General features: G+C 38.6%; 1 protein-coding gene across 1 annotated transcript in view; it reads left to right on the forward strand.

Moving 5' to 3' along the window:
- bcas3 (BCAS3 microtubule associated cell migration factor) overlaps nt 1-18,319 on the forward strand; it is a 1,061,909-nt gene that overhangs the window by 635,342 nt on the left and 408,248 nt on the right. The window contains exon 20 of the mRNA XM_048612335.1: nt 6,054-6,162. Coding sequence (XP_048468292.1) covers nt 6,054-6,162 — 109 coding nt within the window. The remainder of the gene's footprint in view (nt 1-6,053; nt 6,163-18,319) is intronic.

Below are 18,319 nucleotides of genomic sequence, written 5' to 3' on the forward strand. Positions count from 1 at the left end.
CTACAGTTTAAATATGACACTCTGTTTTGTTCTCATGGAAATTTTCTGGCAGGCTTTTGAATGTTTGAACAGAAGTGAAGGCTACAGTTTTTGTTAGCACCTATGCCTATCGTAGCTTGAATTATGTATACTTGTGAGCCCTTGTTTACGATATATTTTGCAGTGTTTGGCATCACACTCTGCAGTTCAGTTTGTTTTTCCACAAAGGTGCCCTTGTTGTTTTATAAACATATTGTTGACAGGATGTGAGCATTATTAGCTCGGCTAATATTTGTTGTCCATTGCTAGACGCCCTTGAGACGGTGTTGGTGAGATGTCTTTCTCAATCACTGTAATCTGTGTGATGTAGGGGAACTCTGTTGTTAGGAAGCGAGTACCAGCATTTTGACCCAGCAACAGAGAAAAAACAGCAATATAGATTCAAGTAAGGATGAGAGCTTAGAGGGGAGCTTACAGATGAAGGCATTTCCATACCCTTGCTGTAGCTTCCCTTGTAGGTGGCAGAGACCACTGGTTTGCAAACTACTGTCGAATGAGCCTTGTAAGTTGCTGTTGTGGATTTTGTGCAAGGTACGTTGCCATTGTGCATTAATATTTGAGGGAATGAATGTTTAAGGGAGTGAGTAAGGTGAAAGTGGGTACTTTGTCTTGAAAGGTGTTGAGCTTGTTGAGTGTTGTTGACCACGCTCATCCAGTTAAGAGAAGAATATTCCATCACTCTCCTGACTTGTGTTTTGTAGATAGTGGACAGACTTTGGGCAGTCAGAAGGTAAATTGCTCATCTCAGAATGTCAAGCCGCTGACCTAGTTATGTCGCCACAGTATTGATGTAAAAAGGACCTGCTATTCCCAGTATGAGGGTCATTGGTTCACAGGATGTGATTTATTCACTCAACATTTCTCATACATGATATTGTTTCATGTTTTTAAAAGTGACTGAAGATTGCATTTGGTGATTTTCCATGAAATGTTTGACCTTTTTGTTGGTGTTAGTGGAATAAAACACTGGGTAAAAAAGAAGCAGGTGCATCAGTATCTGACAAGAGGAGTTTGTGTGTTTGTGCGTGTGTGTGTGTGCGTGTGTGTGTGTGTGTTTGTGTGTGTTTAAATGAGGATGAGGGATTGAGTGTGGAACAGCTGTCTCTATGCTTCAGGCTATATTCATGCATGGCGTAATATTCATGAATGTTTTACATACGTTGGCGGAAATCGCAAGTGTGGACTTTATTTCACGATGTTACTGTATTTGATGTTAATAGGCTGCACCTGACAATGAATGAATGACTTTTTTCTAAAGGAGATTTCCATGTTGTAAATCCTTTTATAATAAGCTCTAGAGAGGATGAGACAGAGTGTATATGCTAAATGACTAATAGCAAGTGCTCCCATATTAAACAACGCGACTGCACACCACTCAGCTGTTTATGACTCTCACTCACTTCCTGATAACTGAATGATTATTGGCAAACAGGTTATTCAGTGAACAGGAAACAACTGCTTCTCGTTAGGTTGACATGAGCAGACACAATCTGTCTCCAACAGATTTCTCCTTGTGTCTCCAGCATAAAACAGTTCAGACCACAGTATGTTATCATTAAAGAGGAATTGAACTCATAATTGTAATTGGTGGTCAGATGAACTGTCATTTGCTCGTGCTGCCATGCCCTAGATTTGTTTCTGTGAAGAGCAGGTCAGAGCCATACTGACTTCTTCCTCGGAAGTTGAGGAAATGATTGCAGAGAGGAATTTCCTGCTGCAAGCACTTCCTTCATAAATTTGATTGTTCTGTGGACAGGAAACATTTGCAATAACTAGGTCTTTCCCACAGTTACATCGACACGTCTAAAATAGAGGCAAATATCTCTAGTTGACAAGCAAAGAGAGAGAGAGACACAGGGAAACAGAAAACGACATAAAGGGACTGAGAAAGAGAATTATGAGAGCTAACTGAGCTGAATAGCTCTCCCTGAATTACTTCACAACATCCAGATTCAAATACAATGCAACTGTCCACAAGTTTTCAGGTTGTTAAAGTATAACTGACAAATTCTGAGATTCTTATTGAATCTGGAAGTCATTGTACACAATGGTAGGAATGACATAATTAGGGAAAAGATTAAGGCTTTACAGAGTGAATATAAGAGGTTAGGTAGAAGATTAGAAAATAGAACCTCAAAAGTAATAATCTCTGGTTTACTTCTGGAGCCAAGCTCAAATGAGGGAAAGATAAAAAGGATAAAGGAGATAAATCAATGGCTGAAGAGATGGTGAATATTCAGGGATTCAGGTTCTTGGATCTTTGGGATCCCTTCTGGGGCAGAAAAGACCAGTTCAAAAAATATAGTTTTCACCTGTATTGGAAAAGGACCAATATCTTACCGAAAAGATTTGCTAATTCTACTAAGGGATTCTGTAAACTCTTAGAGAGAGGGAGTGGAGGAATCCTAAGTAGCAGAATAAATAGAAGGATAGATGAGGATAGTTTTGAATTTGAAAAGAACAAATTAATTAGAAAAGACAGGCAAGAGCAAGTCAGAGGACGAATTAACTCTGAAAAATTAAACTGCATATATTTCAATGCAAAGGGTCTCATAGGTAAGGCTGACAAACTCAGGGCATGTTTGGCAACATGGGATTGCAACATTATAGCTATTACAGAAACTTCACTGAGAGGTAGACAGGACTGGCAGCTCCAATATTCTGAGTTTCAAATACTATAGGAAGGATAGAAAGAGAGGCAAAAGAGGAGGGGAGTGGCATTTTTGATTAAGGAAAATATTACTGCTGTGACTAGAGAAGATATTTCTGAAAAATCATCCAGTGAAAATATATAGGTTGAAATTAGAAATAAAAAAAGAATAATCACCTTGAGGAGATTGTATTATAGACCCCCCAATAGTCAGCGGGAAATTGAGGAACAAATATGTAGAGAGATATCAGATATATGTAAGAATTATAAGGTTGTAATAGTAGGTGATATTAATTTTCCAAACATTGACTGAGACTACCATAGTATTAAAGGTTTGGATGGTGAATAATTTGTTAAATATGTTCAAGAAAATTTTCTTTGTCAATATGTAAATATTCCTAGTGGAAAAGGAGCAAAGCCTGACCTTCTCAGGTAATAAGACAGGGCAAGTGACTAAAGCGATGGTAGGGCAACACTTTGGGTCTAGTGATCAGAATTTTATTTGTTTTAAAATAGAAATAGAAAAGGATAAGCCCTCCATAAAAAAATAGTTTTTAATTGTAGTGAGGCAAATTTTAATGGTATGAGACAAGAGCTTTCAAAAACTGATTGGAGCTTACCTCACAGGTAAAGGGACGTCTGATAAGTGAGAGGCTTTCAAAAGTATGATAACGAGAGTTCAGAGTTATTGTGTTCCTGTTAGAGTGAAAAGTAAGGCTGATAGGATTAAAGAACAATGTATGAATAAAGATATTAAGTTCTAGTCAATAATAAAAAAGAATTATATATTAGATAAAAACAAGTGAGCGCAAATGAATCTCTTGAACAGTATAAAGAATGTAGGGGCATTCTTGAGAGGGAGATCAGGAAGGCAAAGAGAGGGTATGAGATAGCCTTGGCAAATAAGGTTAAGGATAATCCAAAGAGATTCTATTAGTACATTAAGAGCAAGAGAGTAACTAGAGAGAGAGTAGGGCCCCTTAAAGATCAAAGAAGTTGTTTTTGAGTTGAACCTCAGGAGAAGGGAGAGGTATTAAATGAATATTTCACGTCAGCTTTTAATGTGGAGAAAGAAATGGAGGCTAGAGAGCTCAAGGAAATATATATCGATGTTTATAAAACAGTTCACATTACAGAAGATGGAGTGCCAGAGGTCTTAGAAAATATAAAGGTGGATAAATCATTGGGACAAGATCTAGTGTATCCCAGGACTTTGTGGAAGGTTAGAAGGACATTGTGGATCCCCTTGCAGAAATATTTGTATCATCTATAATATGGGTGAAGGTGTTAAATGTCTAGAGAGTGGCTAGTGTTGTGCCTTTGCTTAAGAAGGGATGTAAGGAGCAGATCTAAGAACTATAGAGCCGTGAATCTGATTTCGGTGGTGGGTAAATTGTTGGAAGTGATTCTGAAAGGTAGGACTTATATGCATTTGGAGAGGCAAAGAATGATTAGGGATAGTCAGCATGGTTTTGTGCGAGGGAAATTGTGTCTCACAAACTTGATTAGTCTTTTTGAGGAAGTAACCAAGAAGATTGAGGGCAGAGTAGTAAACATTGTTTACTTGGCCTTTAGTAAAACCTTTGACAAAGCTCTACATGGTAGACTAATCAGTAAATTTGGATCACATAGGATTCAGGGTGAGCTTGCCAGTTGGAAACAAAATTGACTTGGTGGCAGAAGACAGAGATGGTGGAGGGCTGTTTTTCAGACTGGAGGCCTGTGACCAGCAGTGTTTCACAGGGATTGGTGCTGGGTCCATTTTTGTTTGTCATTTATTAGATGAGAATATAGAAAGCATGGTTAGCACATTTGCAGATGACATCAAGATTGGTGTCATAGTTGGCAATGAAGAAGGTTATCTAAGATTACAAAGAGATCTTGATCAATTGGATCAATGGGCTGAAGAGTGGCAGATGGAGTTTAATTTGGATAAATGCTAGGTGTTGAATTTTGGTAAAACAAACAAGGGCAGAGCTTACACAATTAAAATTAAAAATTAAAAGGTGGTTAAGAAGGTGTTTAATATACTTGCCTTCAATGTTCACACCTTTGAGTATATGAGTTGGGACATTATGTTGAGGTTGTAAAGTACGTTGGTGAGGCCTCTTCTGGAGTATTGTATCCAGTTTTGGTCACTCTGTTATAGGAAGTGTATGATTAACCAGGAAAGGGTTTTGGAGAAAATACCAATGTGTTCATGGGAATGGAGGGTATGAGTTAAAAGGAAATGCTGGATAGGCTGGGATTCTCTTCACTGGAGGTTGAGAGATGACCTTATCGTGGTTTGTAAAATCATAAGGAGTATAGATAAGGTGAATGGCAGGTGTCTTTTCCCTCGGGTGGGGGATTTCAAAACTAGTCGACGTATTTTCAAGGTGAGAGAATAAAGATTTAAAAAAGACATGAGGGGCAAGTTTTTTACACAGAGAGTGGTTTGTGTGTGGAATGAACTTCCAGAGGAAATGGTGTATGTGGGTGGGTACAGTTACAACATTTAAAAGACATTTAGATAAGTACATGAATAAGAAATATTTGGAGGAATATGGGCCAAGCACAGGCAGGTGGGACTAGTTTAGTTTGGGGTGATGATCAGCATAGACTGGTTGGACAGAAGGATTTGTTTCCATGCTATATGACTATGACTCGACGACTCTGTGTAACATTTAAATAGCCATTTACTGGTATTGACTGTCAGGGTTCATGAAACTCTCTAGAGCCTAGAAGGAGAAGACAAAAACCTCGAAGCTATCAAATATTCAAAGATTTAAAGCCAAGAGTACTACATGCTATTTGAAATCTGTACAAAGGATCATTTTTCTTTGTTTTGTACTTGTTGACTTAGATAGGTATTCTCACTTTCTCAGTTGTACTCAAATAGATACTTTAAGCAGTGATGGTTGGTTTCCTTTGGGTAGTTGATTGTACCTTTTGAAGTTTAGAACTGAAAATTTCAAAATGTGTGAGTATTTTTAAATCTTGTTTGGGATTGTGTGGATGTTGGTGAAAATATTTGTAGGAAATCCTTAGGAGTAAGACAGTATTTGCTAGTGTCCTGAAAATGTGTCACGACTTGGTGATGGATCCTCCATTTGTAATTATGTGAGCCTTCTCAAAGGGAAATGGATATGCAGGTGTGAATCAGTATTTTCCAGACCTCACTGGGATTTTAGAGATTTTCTCAAAGTTTGCTGGAAATGTATCAATATTTAGAGCTCATCCACCCATCAAGTCTTTAAAACACAACAGTTGACCATCTTGCAATGAAGTACAACAAAAGAAGTGCTTACCACAGAGTTAAACTGAAATCATGCCATTGTTAGATTGCTAATGTGATAATAACGTTGTTTTCTTCTCATAATAGTGGTTTCGCCTGTCAGTCCAGCACCCAGTTTTATACGCCATGAGTCTTATGACAGCCTGGGATCAGACAACAGTGGTCAAGAAGATGAGGAGTGGTTGTCACAGGTGCGGTTTGCAAAACAATATTTACCTATCACTAAGGATGAACAAAACCTTATGATGATCTTTACTTTTCATCCTCCACAAATGTGGGCTCACTTAAAACTCTGCTGTACGTATTCTAACTCATATCAAATGCAATCACTTACAATCCTGATTTCAGTATGTTATATTGGCTTAAAATTCAGTAATTTTTATCTTTAAAATGCTTGTCCTTGATTTCAAATCTTTCTATTGCTCCACCCCTCCTATATCCCTTATCTCCACATCCCTCTCAGGTCTCTTGAATTTCCTCCCTAAATCTCTCTCTTTTTCAACATATTTCTCTCACATTTAAGGTAATCCTTACTTTCACCTATCCTAATATGTCTGCTTGAATCTTGTGGCAAAGATTTGGCCTAATAACACTTGTATGAAGCAGCATGGCTTGTCTGAAGTATCTGACACAGTTCTTGATAGAGAAAAACAAAATGTATATTTTTAGATTTAGTGAGATTATCCTCGCAGGCATTTGAACCCAGGTAGCAGGTTGATTTTTCTGGAAGCATCCACATAATAGTCATAGGGTGGGTTCATAATCCAATTAAAAATGATAGGTGAAGGTGAAGAACTAATCAAAGGACGTATAGCAAGAAAACAGTAACAGAATGCCATAGCAGGTAAATGAAGACACTCTATCCATTTTTTGCAATTTAAAACAAAAGTGGGTTCTGCTACAGGATCACTGCTGTGGTCGGGGTGGACAGCAGGGAAGACAATTTAAAAATAAGGGATGTCTGATTTAGATGGACATAAAGAAAGTTTTTTTTCTGAGGGTCATTAGACTTTGGAATTCTCTTTCACAGAAAGTCGTAGAAGCTTGTTCACTGAGTATATTCAAAGCTAAATTAAACAGATTTTTGATTAACTAGTGAGTCAAGGGTTAATAGGGGGTGGCAGACAGGAAAGCTGAATTAAGGCTATAAATCAGAGCAGATGTTATAGAATTGAGGGGCAAGCTCAATTGGCTGAATGGGCTTATGAGTTTACAGGGTAGCCTGGGCCTGCTGGTGCATTCAGTCAGGCAGGGGAGACATCCAGTTCTGCCTTCAGTGTTGGTCCTACACAACTCTACACCTCCCATAATTCTGCCACCAGGAGGCCATTTCCAGATAGCTAAACTAGCCCCCACCACCTTTGGGAACCAGAGGCCAAGGGGAAGATCTGAGCCCCTCCCATCAAGCTATCAGGAAATGGCTGGGAATGAGAATGTGATGAAGCTGGAGAGCTGGTGCTACTTTAATCAGGATCTCATCTCCGTTCCCAATTCTGGTGGTGTTTCATATTTCAACCTGTGATGCTGATTTTGTTTGAGGTTGTCCCAAGTGAATTCAGGGAGTTGACAGTCCAGTGGTATTATCACTGGGCTGTTAGTCCAGAGACCCAAGTGATATTCTGGGGACTCGGGTTCAGATCCCGCAATGACAGTTGGTGGAATTAGAATTCATAAAAATCTGGAATTAAGAGTCTAATGATAACTGTGAATCTATTGTCAATTGTTGGAAAAATTCATCTGGTTCGCTAATGTCCTTTAACTGGTCTCACCTAAATGTGACTCCTGACCCACAGCAATGTCATTGATTCTTAACTGCTCTCTGGGCAATTAGGGTTGGGCAATAAATACTGGCCGAGCCAGCAAAATGCACATCCTGTGAATGAATATATAACAAAATGAATTTAGTTTTGAACTGCAGACATTCTTTTTACCAAACAGCAATATGTCACAAATAGAAAATGAGGTAAGTAATTGCTTAATATGAGTTTGATGGGTTTTTAGTTTGGAGGTGGGTTCATTGGCCATGATATGGAAAAAATGCCATCTTGGAGTGAACAGGACCTTGATTTAGAAACTCGTCCAAACATTACCAGCTCTGACACTGCAGCTCATGAACAACACTTGTGAAAGGATGAGCGTGAGGTAGTGACAGAGAAATTTAGGGAGGGAATCCCAGTATTAGCCCAGATTATGTCTGCAGGTCCTGGAATGGAGCTCTTGACCCAGTCACCTTCTGACTCTGAGGCAAGAGTAGCGCCACTGAACCAAGCTAATATTTAAAACAAAATTAATTTATTTTTAGTTTGCATAAATGTTGTCTGTAATGTTCTGATAAGTGTTCTGAACCTATATCCATGTTGTTAATCCATACAAACTGTAGCACTATGTTCTTCACCCTCATAGTGAGGCTATAATATTTTGGGTGGGATGGCATTACTCCAGTTTGGATTTGCGTATCTTTTATTTTAAGTGTATTTTTTAATAATGGAAAACATTGAAAAATTATTACTAAACTTTAAAATCAAAAATCATCTCTAAAGATGACTAAAAATTTCTGCTGGTGAGCTAGATCATTAACAGTATATTCCATATCAAACCATTGGTGGAGGAAGAAGACTTTTGCAATAGGCTAGTCAGTCGAGGGGCCGTGAAATTTGTGCAGCCTTTCTATAAATTATTTTCAACAAGCATTAGCTAAGTATGCCTATAAAATATGCAAAATACCTATTGACACCAGTGCATCCGCCAAAGAGTGGGAGATGAGGCAGTATTATGACGGAATTTAGCACAGTCTATCTTACAGCCAACAAAGTCCATTTATTTAGCAAAATCTATTTAAACAATGAACTGCAGGAAACAGTCTATAGAGTTTATTTTAAAATTATGTCTTTGAGCTACAACAAATAAGACTCCTTTATGAAACTGTAGCGATATCTCTCCCAAAAAACGGGTAATTTCTTCAGCAAAATGCAAGGAGTGGAGAATGATTACAAAATACAAATGTGCATTGAAATCAAACTCAGTCACTTATAACAATGCAGTCTCCAAGTACGTTTGACAGGGAATTACATAAGGATCACTGTAGATGCAGCTAGTAGTTTATGCAATGGTTTGGTACATCAAGGGTACTTTGTAATTTGAACTTTTTGAGCTTGCTTGCTTATTTTTAAAGTTAAATACTATTTTTTGACATGGAATCAGTGAACAATAAATTTCAGATGAAGGCCATTTGGCCCTATGTTCACCCTTGGCAACAGCTATTCTATTTATCCCCTTCACCAACTCTGTCCCCAGAGAGCCCTTTACATTCTTTCCTCTCAATTATTCACTAAGTTGCCCTTTTGAAGTTGATCCATTGAATTTTCTATTTAGTTAGCTTCCAGCTTGAACCATAGGTCTTGATTGCTTGAGGAATGCCAGCTCAGAGTTGATGAACTAGAGTGTGAGCTTTGAACACTGTGACACATCAGGGAGGGGAATGCTTTGTTTCAGGAGGCAGTCACACTGTGGATTAAGTACTTCAAATGTGCCCAGTGATCAGGGACAGGAGGATGTGAGTACAAGTGAGGCAGATAGAGAGAACCCAAATTTAGCATTGGAGGAGCCTCAGCTTTTGACCTTGTCCAACAGGTATGAGTTACTTGCTTGATGTGTGGATGAGAAAATGAATTGTAGGAAGGATGGGCAACTTGATCACTACAGCATGGTACAGGAGGCCATTCAAGCAGGAGAGTAAAAAAGAAAGTGGTAGTGGTAGGGGATTCTATAATTTAGGGTACAGATATGACCTTTGAATGCAAGAATGAGAGTTCTGCATGGTGTGTTGCCTGCCTGATGCCAAGATAAGGGACATCTCAGACCAGCTTGAAAGGATATTGGCATGGAGTGGGGGGAGGATCTAGTTACTGTGGTCCATGTTGGAACCGACAGTATGGGCAAGAGGTCCTATTATAGGGAATATCAAAAATTCAGAACAATATTACAGGCAGGACCTCAAGGTTTCCAAACACTGATTACCTGAACCACATGTAAATTGGCATAGACATAAGAAAGTTAGGGAAGTAAAAACATGGCTAAACAAATGATGTGGGAAAGAAGGGTTCCATTTCGTGGGGCATTGTCATCAATATTGGAACAGGAAGGAACTGTACCATAGGGACAGGCTCCACCTGAACCAATCTAGGACCATTGTCCTGGCGGAAAGGCTAAGTCGTGGTCACAGGGACTTTAGACAGGGGGAGGAGGGCTCTTGGGAAGTCAATATAGTTTCAAAATCAAGTAACATGACAGAGTAAAGTACTCCAGGCATGGCAGGTAATGGAAAAACTATAAGGATCATATTGATTAAACTGGAAGAGAGAAATAATAAACAGACGAATAAAGGGTCAGTGCTGAGGAACAGGTTACAATGTATGGCCCAGATAAGAGTTCTGTATATGAATATATGGAGCATAAGGAATTAAATGTGCTGTGGGCTCAAATTCAAATTGGAGATTATGATATAGTAGCCATTACTAAGACATGGCTGCAGCATGATCAGGATGGGAAACTAAATATACCAGGTTATAAGGTTTATAGAATGGACAGGGAAAATGGCAGAGGAGATGCAATAGCCTTAGTGATTAGAAACAAAATTACTTCAATGGTGAGGGAGGATATAATCGGGGGAAAGCATTCAGTAGAGACCATATGGGTGGAACTGAGAAAGAGTAGAGTATGTAAGACTGTAATAGGTGTTGTGTATAGACTGCCTGGTAGCAACTCTGAAGTGCTATATTATGGAAAAGCAGAAATTAAGCAAGTATGTAACAAAACCAGCATGGTATCAATTGGGAGATTTTAACTTCAACATAGATTGGGAGAGGCAAACAAGCATCTGTCAGAAAGGTAGTGAATTTCTGGAGTGTACTTGGGATAGTTTCCTATTGCAATATGTCCCATATATAACAGGGGAATAAGCAATATTATGTTTAGTAATGAATAATGACCCAAATTTAATTAGTCACCTAATTATGCGTGAACATTTACAAATAGTGATCGTAATATGATCGAATTAAAAGTAGCACATGAAAGCAAACGGCATGAATGAACTACTGTAGTTTTAGATTTAGGTAAGGCCGATTTTCACAGGTTGAAACACGGATTATCAACAGTAAACAGGGGACATCTGCTAATTAGTAAAACAACTGAAGTACAGTGGAGGATGTTTAAAGAAACATTTAGCACAATACAAAATCAATTTATACCCCTGAGAGGGAAAAGCTCCAACTTCACAGAAAAAAAAATGACAACTAAAAAGATAAGGGACAGCATAAAACTAGAAGGGCTTACAAAAATACAAAAGACAGCTGAGATCATGCTGAATGGGAAAGATACCAGCAAAGGGCCACAAATCAGCATCGAAAAGCAACTGTAAGGGATTATGAAAGGAAATTTGCCAGTCACATCAAAATCAATAAGAAATTTTATAGGTACATAAAGGGAAGGTGGGTGGTCAGGAGCAATGTTCACCACTAAAGTCTGAAAGTGGGGATATTGCCAATGATTATGGGGAAATTGCAGACATATTGAATAATTACTTTGCTTCAGTATTTACAGTAGAAAAGGATGATAGCATATCTGAAGTCTGGGGGGAATTAATTATGGATTGGGAACAGGGTCTGAAAAAAATTAAAGTAATCAAAATATAATATTGAGGAAATTAGTGGAATTAATGAGTGACAAATCCCCAGTACCTGATGGTTTCCATCCTAGGGTGTTAAAGGAAGGAGGGAAGCACATTGTCGATATGCTTTTAGAGTTCCCGAGATACAGGAGTTTGGAAAATTGCACATGTCTCTCTGTTTTTTAAGAAGGCTGAGAGAGGAAAATCAGGGAATTACAGACCAGTTAGCCTAACATCTGGGGTGGGGAAATTGTGGAGTATATAAGGTCACAGAACATCTTGAAAATTTCCAGTTAATCAGGGAGAATCAGCATGGATTCATGACAGTATGTCATACCTGACAAACCTCATTGAATTTTTTGAAGAGGTGACTAATGTCAACTTCCAGAAAACATTTGATAAAGTCCTGCATAAGAGACTGTTAACTAAAGTAGCAGCCCATGAATTGAAGGCAAATTACTGACGTGGCCAGGAAATTGACTGAGTGGCAGGTGAGAGAAAGCAGGGATAATGGGCAGGTACTCTTTGGCAGGATGTGACCAGCGGTGACCCACAAGGATCTGTGTTTGGACTTTAATTATTCACATTATTTATTCATGAATTGAATTATGGCATAGCTAAAATTGCTGATGACATAAAATTAGGCAGCATTGGAGACAGTGTAGATGGAAGCATAAAATTATAAAAGGATATCCGTAAACTCAGTGAACAAGCAAAACTGGCCGATCTTGAAAATGTCACAAACGTGTGCAGAAAATAATCAAGAAAGCAAATGGGATGCTGGCCTCTCTACATAGAGAACTGCAGAAGTTATGCTGCTTTTATACAAAATCCTGGTGACACCCACTTGGAGTACTGTGAGCAGATCTGGGCACCACACCTCAGGAACAATATATTGGTGCTGAATGGAGTACAATGTAGGTTTACAAGAATGATACTTAGACTTTGGAGGTTAGTTCTGAGGAGAAATTACACATTGGAATTTAGAAGTTTAAGGGGTGATCTGATCAAAGTCTTCAAGATATTAACAGGAAAGGACAGGGTAGATAAAGATTAACTATTTCCAATGGTTGGGGGTTCCAGAACTAGGGGTCATAATCTGAGAATTAGAGCCAGATCATTCAGGAGAGATGTTAGGAAGCACTTCTACACAGAAAGGCTGGTAGATATTTGGAACTCTCTTTCATAAACAGCAGTGGATGGTGGATCAGTTGTTAATTTTAAATCTGAGATAGATAATTTTTTGAGCAAAGGTATTCAAGGATATGGGCCAAAGGCAGGTATATGCGGTTAGGCCACAGGTCAGCCATGATCTCATTGAATGGTGGAACAGGCTCAAGGAGCTGAATGGCCTGTTTCTCTTCCTGTGTTCCTATGATGCTGTCCTGGAAAGCAATTGCGATCTTATTACTGTGTGACTGGTGTAGTATCTTGAACTTATCAAGTTTGAATGAAGTTGCTTGTACTAAGGAGCAAAATAATTGTATAAGTGGAGCCAAATCTTTGGCCTGTCCAATCTATCTTAGAAAAGACCAAAGACCAAATCATCCCAATCACACTGGCATCTTCTCCACTTATATCAGTACTGTGAAACCTAGAAGGAGGAGTTCAGGATAATAGATCCCATTTCCGATGGCGTCAGATATATTATGCTGTGTTTATTCCCTGTCCTGTGGAAGGAGAGAGAATAAGTCACTTGTCTTTAAAAACTACTTTAGGACTGTCCCCAGGGATGAGTGCCCTGGACGGGTTTTAGAAACAAGAAAAGGTGATGCAAGCATTACTCTGCTGTGGTAAAAGAGCAGCTGTTGCTGAATTTTCCCTTTCAACATGCATTTCAGTTAATGTGTGCTGTCAGAATGCAAGGTAGACACAATATGTCTGCGTTCGATGGAACAGCCGGTTCAGCAGTAACAGCTGGCCATAGCCTCAGTGAAAACTGAACCAGCATCTGTTCAATTTTCAGCTCTGCCACACTGATGGTGTCGGTGATTAATCTGCAAAGCTGTTGTGTGTTTCTCCCCCATGCATTTAAAAAATAATAGCATGAATATTAAAATATAGAAATGCCTCTAAATGTAGGATTCTATTAATTTCTTTTGAAAAGATCTAATCTTTGCTGCAACTAGAATTAAAGAGTTTGTTTGTAAATGGATCAGACATTAGTACCATCTGATTGTGCCCTGAATCCTGACCCACATTCTCTGTTTCTCACCAGCCCACCCACCTAATTTTAGCAGTGTGTGCTCGTTTTTTCCACAAGGAATAAGTGCAAGCCTCAAAAATTGTTTCCAAAAAACATTTAGTAAAATTTCCATATTTTGTTCTTTAAACAGCCTATACTTATATGTTAATACCATTATTATAGACGCAGTAATAACCACACAGGCATAGCCGTAGGACAGTAATCTATTCAAAGGATTCAAATTGTTTATGAATGGGCTATCGGCTACAATCGAGTGAAAGCAGGAGGGAAAGGAGGGACGTCAAATGGATAATACAAAGAACAACAGATACCTGGGAATGAATTACCTGGAAACCTGGAAACAAGTTGAGCAGTTTAGATAGTTTAATGATTGCATGCCATCCAGGGGTTCAAATGTATACATTACAAGTAAATATTAACCTTAGATTGGATTGTACCTTGGAATCTAATTGAACGGGGTTCAGGTGTTTTAGGTATGGAATTATAGATTCCTGGAATTGGTAACAGACCATTGCCTAATAAAAGAGTTCAGATGATATAGGGACAGACATGGGCCATTCAGCCTTTGTGCCTATCCCACCATTCAATAAGATCATGGCAGATTTGTAGCCTAACTCCATAAGCCTGCCTTTGGCTCATATCCCTTAATTTTTATGTTGAGCAAAGGTATTATCTATCTCGGATTTAAAATTAACATCTGATCCAGCATCCACTGCTGTTTATGGAAGAGAGTTCCAAACAGCATCACTCTTTGTACGTAGAAGTGCTTCCTAACATCTCTCCTGAATGATCTGACCTTACTTCCCAGATTATGCCTCCAAGTTCTAGAATCCCCAACCAGTGGAAATAGTTTATCTCCACCTATCCTGTCCTTTCCTGTTAATATTCTGAAGACTTCGATTAGGTCACGTTCTAACCTTCTAAATTCCAGAGAAAACAGTCCTAATTTGTATAATCTGTCCTCATTACAGCCCTGAAGGTATCATTCTTGTAAACCTACCTTGTACTTCTTCCAAGGCCAGTATATCGTTCCCAAGGTGTGGTGCCCAGATCTGCTGACAGTACTCCAAGCAGGGTCTAACCAGGGTTTTGACAAACTGCAGCATAACTTCTGCAATGTTGTGCTCCAGTCCTATTGATGTAAAGGCCTACATTCCATGAGCTTTCATGATCATTTTCTGCACTTGTTTGTGGCATTTTAAAGATCTATGAACTTGAACCCCTAAATCTCTTTGGACATCCATTGTATTTAACTTCATACCATCTGGAAAGTACCCTGATTTATCCTTTTTCAGTCCAAAGTGAATAACCTCAAACTTGCTTATATTGAACTCCATCTGCCACGGTTTTGTCCATTCACTTATTCTATCTATATCCCTTTGTAATTTTATGCTATCATTTACACTGTGTATAATGCTGCCTAACTTTGTGTCATTAGGAAATTTGGATATTAGACTTTCTCTGCTGTTATCCAAGTTTGCTAATAAATAATTGAGACCCTAACACAAATCCTAGCAGGACACTACTGGTCACATCCTGCCAATTTGAGTACTTATTCATTATCCCTACTCTCTATCAGCTGCCACCCAATCAATTTCCCAAACTAAGAGATAAACTGTCATCTGAACTTCAATATGAGATTGCCCTATAGACACCCCACAGTTTGTTATAATTATTTTTAATCAACCTGTTCAGACGTCTTATTACACACTTTAGAATAGGTGATACTTGCACCCAGATCTTCTAGCCCAGAATTAAGAACACTACCACAATGCCGCAAAAGTACTGCAGTTTTTGTTATATAATGAATGTGCTTTCTACGTTGTGTAATTATGACATTGATTCATTCATTTTTAAGTCATTTACTTTTCCCAAAATAGATGTCATGCAGGTTATCCACAACAAATATGGTGTGAATTAAGCCTGACAACCTCAAAATTTTTTCAGCTTAACTATCCAGTTACAAGCACTGGAAAATCTATTGAGAAATGATTTGCAGTTGATTACCAGAAGTCTGATTCTGGGAAAGGGTCACCAGACCCGAAATGTTAACTCTGATTTTTCTTCATAGATGCTGCCAGACCTGCTGAGCTTTTGCAGTAACTCCTGTTTTTGTTGTATATAATTTCTAATCAACCTGTTCAGAGAGTTATGACACACTTCTGAAATAGATGTGATTTGAACCCAGGCCTCCTGGCTCAAAGGTAGGGACATTACCACAGCATCCTAGCCACAAGAGCCCCTAGGAACTCGGGCAGGTATGCTAAAACTTTCTGGTCTTGATATCAGAGGACTTAATATGACTGTGGCTTATTTGGTAACATTCTTGTTTCTGAGTCAGAAGTTACAAATTTAAATCCAACTCCAGAATCTAAAGCACAGAATCTAGGTGTGATGCTGCAGTGATCTCAAGACAGAACAATGTCTTTTGGGTGAGACCAAGGCCTCTTTACCCAGAGAAGCATCCTTAAAAGATCTTTTGCCATTGTTCAAATAGGAATAGGGAAGTTCATCCCCATGTATATATGATCACTGAAGGAACAGATCATCACAGAAAGTTATTAGAATGTTGTTATTTATAGTACCTTGCTGTATACAAATTGGCTGTGACATTTACTACAACAGTGCCTGCACTGCAGAAATGCCTCATTAGTTATAAAGTTCTTGGAAACATCCTGAAGTTGTGAAGGGTGCTATGTAACTACATACACAGGTACCTTCTTTAAAAAAAAGTGTTTGCATTTCCATGATTCTATTACTACAGTTCTCTTGATTAGTGGAGTTTTCTGACTCCGAGGCTGGTCACACTGGCTCTGAAATTTAGAGCAGCAGAACCTGCATACTGGACTATAAATGTGAAACCAAGTTGCAGTGACAGCTGTGTATTCAGCTACCACAGGTCTCAACTCAGTAATTCTTTCCCAAAACTTTTCTACTCTTCTTCTCCTTTAAAGCATAAGTTAAAACAAAAGCTCTGAGCTTTTTATCCCAATATCAACTTAAGTAGTGTGCTATCAGATTTTGTTTGGTAATGTTCCTGTGAATTGCCTTGGATATTTTATTGCAATAAAGATACTAAATAAACAGATGTTCTTGCACAGAGGAAGCTGCAGTGTTAAGTGACTATAATTCAGTAAAAATGAATAAGGTGGCATGTCATGTAGAATAGCATTTTACTTGAAGCAAGTAAATGGTGGGATTGATTTTTGCCCTTATCACTTGAGTTCTGCATTGTCAAAGGTCAGTGAGTGAGAATTGCATTCCTGTTACAGGACCCACCTGGTTTTCTTCCTATTTAAAGGTGGCTGTGCTGCAGTGATTCTCCAATTTTATTCAAATGTTCTAATAGTGCAGATTTGACAAGAATTTAGAAGCACGCATTCTTATCTCTTGGTATTTATTTATGATTTCAGCTAAGATGAATTGAAGAAAATGAGGATAAATCCTTGTTTAAGACCACTTCATTGCTGCACCACCCGTAGATATTTGAACTGAAAAATACCACCTCAGGTTGACATGAACACTTGTCCCTTACAGATTGATTATAATCTTCCATGCTTAGTGCAACTGCATCTGGCTCAAGATATTTAAAACATTCTCATTGGGAGGAATCTGGACTAAGTATTCTTTTGATGTACTGACATGCTGCGGTGGGTTCTCTTGTACATGGCGGAAGTTTTAGTTTAGTAATTGTCTATTAGATGACTCCCATCAGATCTAACTAGACTCTTGTTATGTAAAAGAAGGTCAATCTGACCGTGGTTGGAAAAAAACAAAATAAACTCAAATTAAGTCCCTGAAGAGATTGTCCTTCTTCAGAACATGTGTTATTGTGTGTGCTAAAGTGTAAAATGTATGCTATTTGCCTCATTGTTCAAATTTCATTCTGCAAACTTCAATTTTGCAGAATACTTCAATTTTTCAATTCTGCAAATACTTCTATTTTATATTTCCACATCAGGTGAATGGGACGAATTAGATAGGTCTCTCGAAAGAGCCAGCCAGTTATGATGTACCAAATGGCCGTGTTCAGTGCCTAAAGATTCTCTGGGGTGTGTCTCAAGTTCAGTTTTGGATGGTTGGTTTGTGAACAAATAGACAGCTGGGTTAGAGTTAGTTTTATATAACTAAAAAGTTAGCTCCGGCTGGCCGTGCTGACTACCCACATAGGTCACTGAGACTCAGCAGCATGGTGCCCATTTACCCATGTTTCTGGCTTCTAAAGGAACAGTTAGTATTACTGAGAGTGCATAATGAAACTTAGAATGAGGTCTTTTGACCCATCAGGTCCATTTATCTCAGCAGCTTTTGTGCAACCTGCTCGTCATGTACTCAACTTCGAATACTGCTCATTTCTTGAACAAAGATTCTGCAGTTTAGTCCTGTTACACACAAAACAAGTGCAAACTGAAAGTACAAAGTGTAGAGCTGGATGAACACAGCAGGCCAAGCAGCATCAGAGGAGCAGGAAGGCTGACGTTT

Source organism: Rhincodon typus, chromosome 26 (assembly GCF_021869965.1).
Source record: "Rhincodon typus isolate 14 chromosome 26, sRhiTyp1.1, whole genome shotgun sequence".
Lineage (NCBI taxonomy): Eukaryota > Metazoa > Chordata > Chondrichthyes > Orectolobiformes > Rhincodontidae > Rhincodon > Rhincodon typus.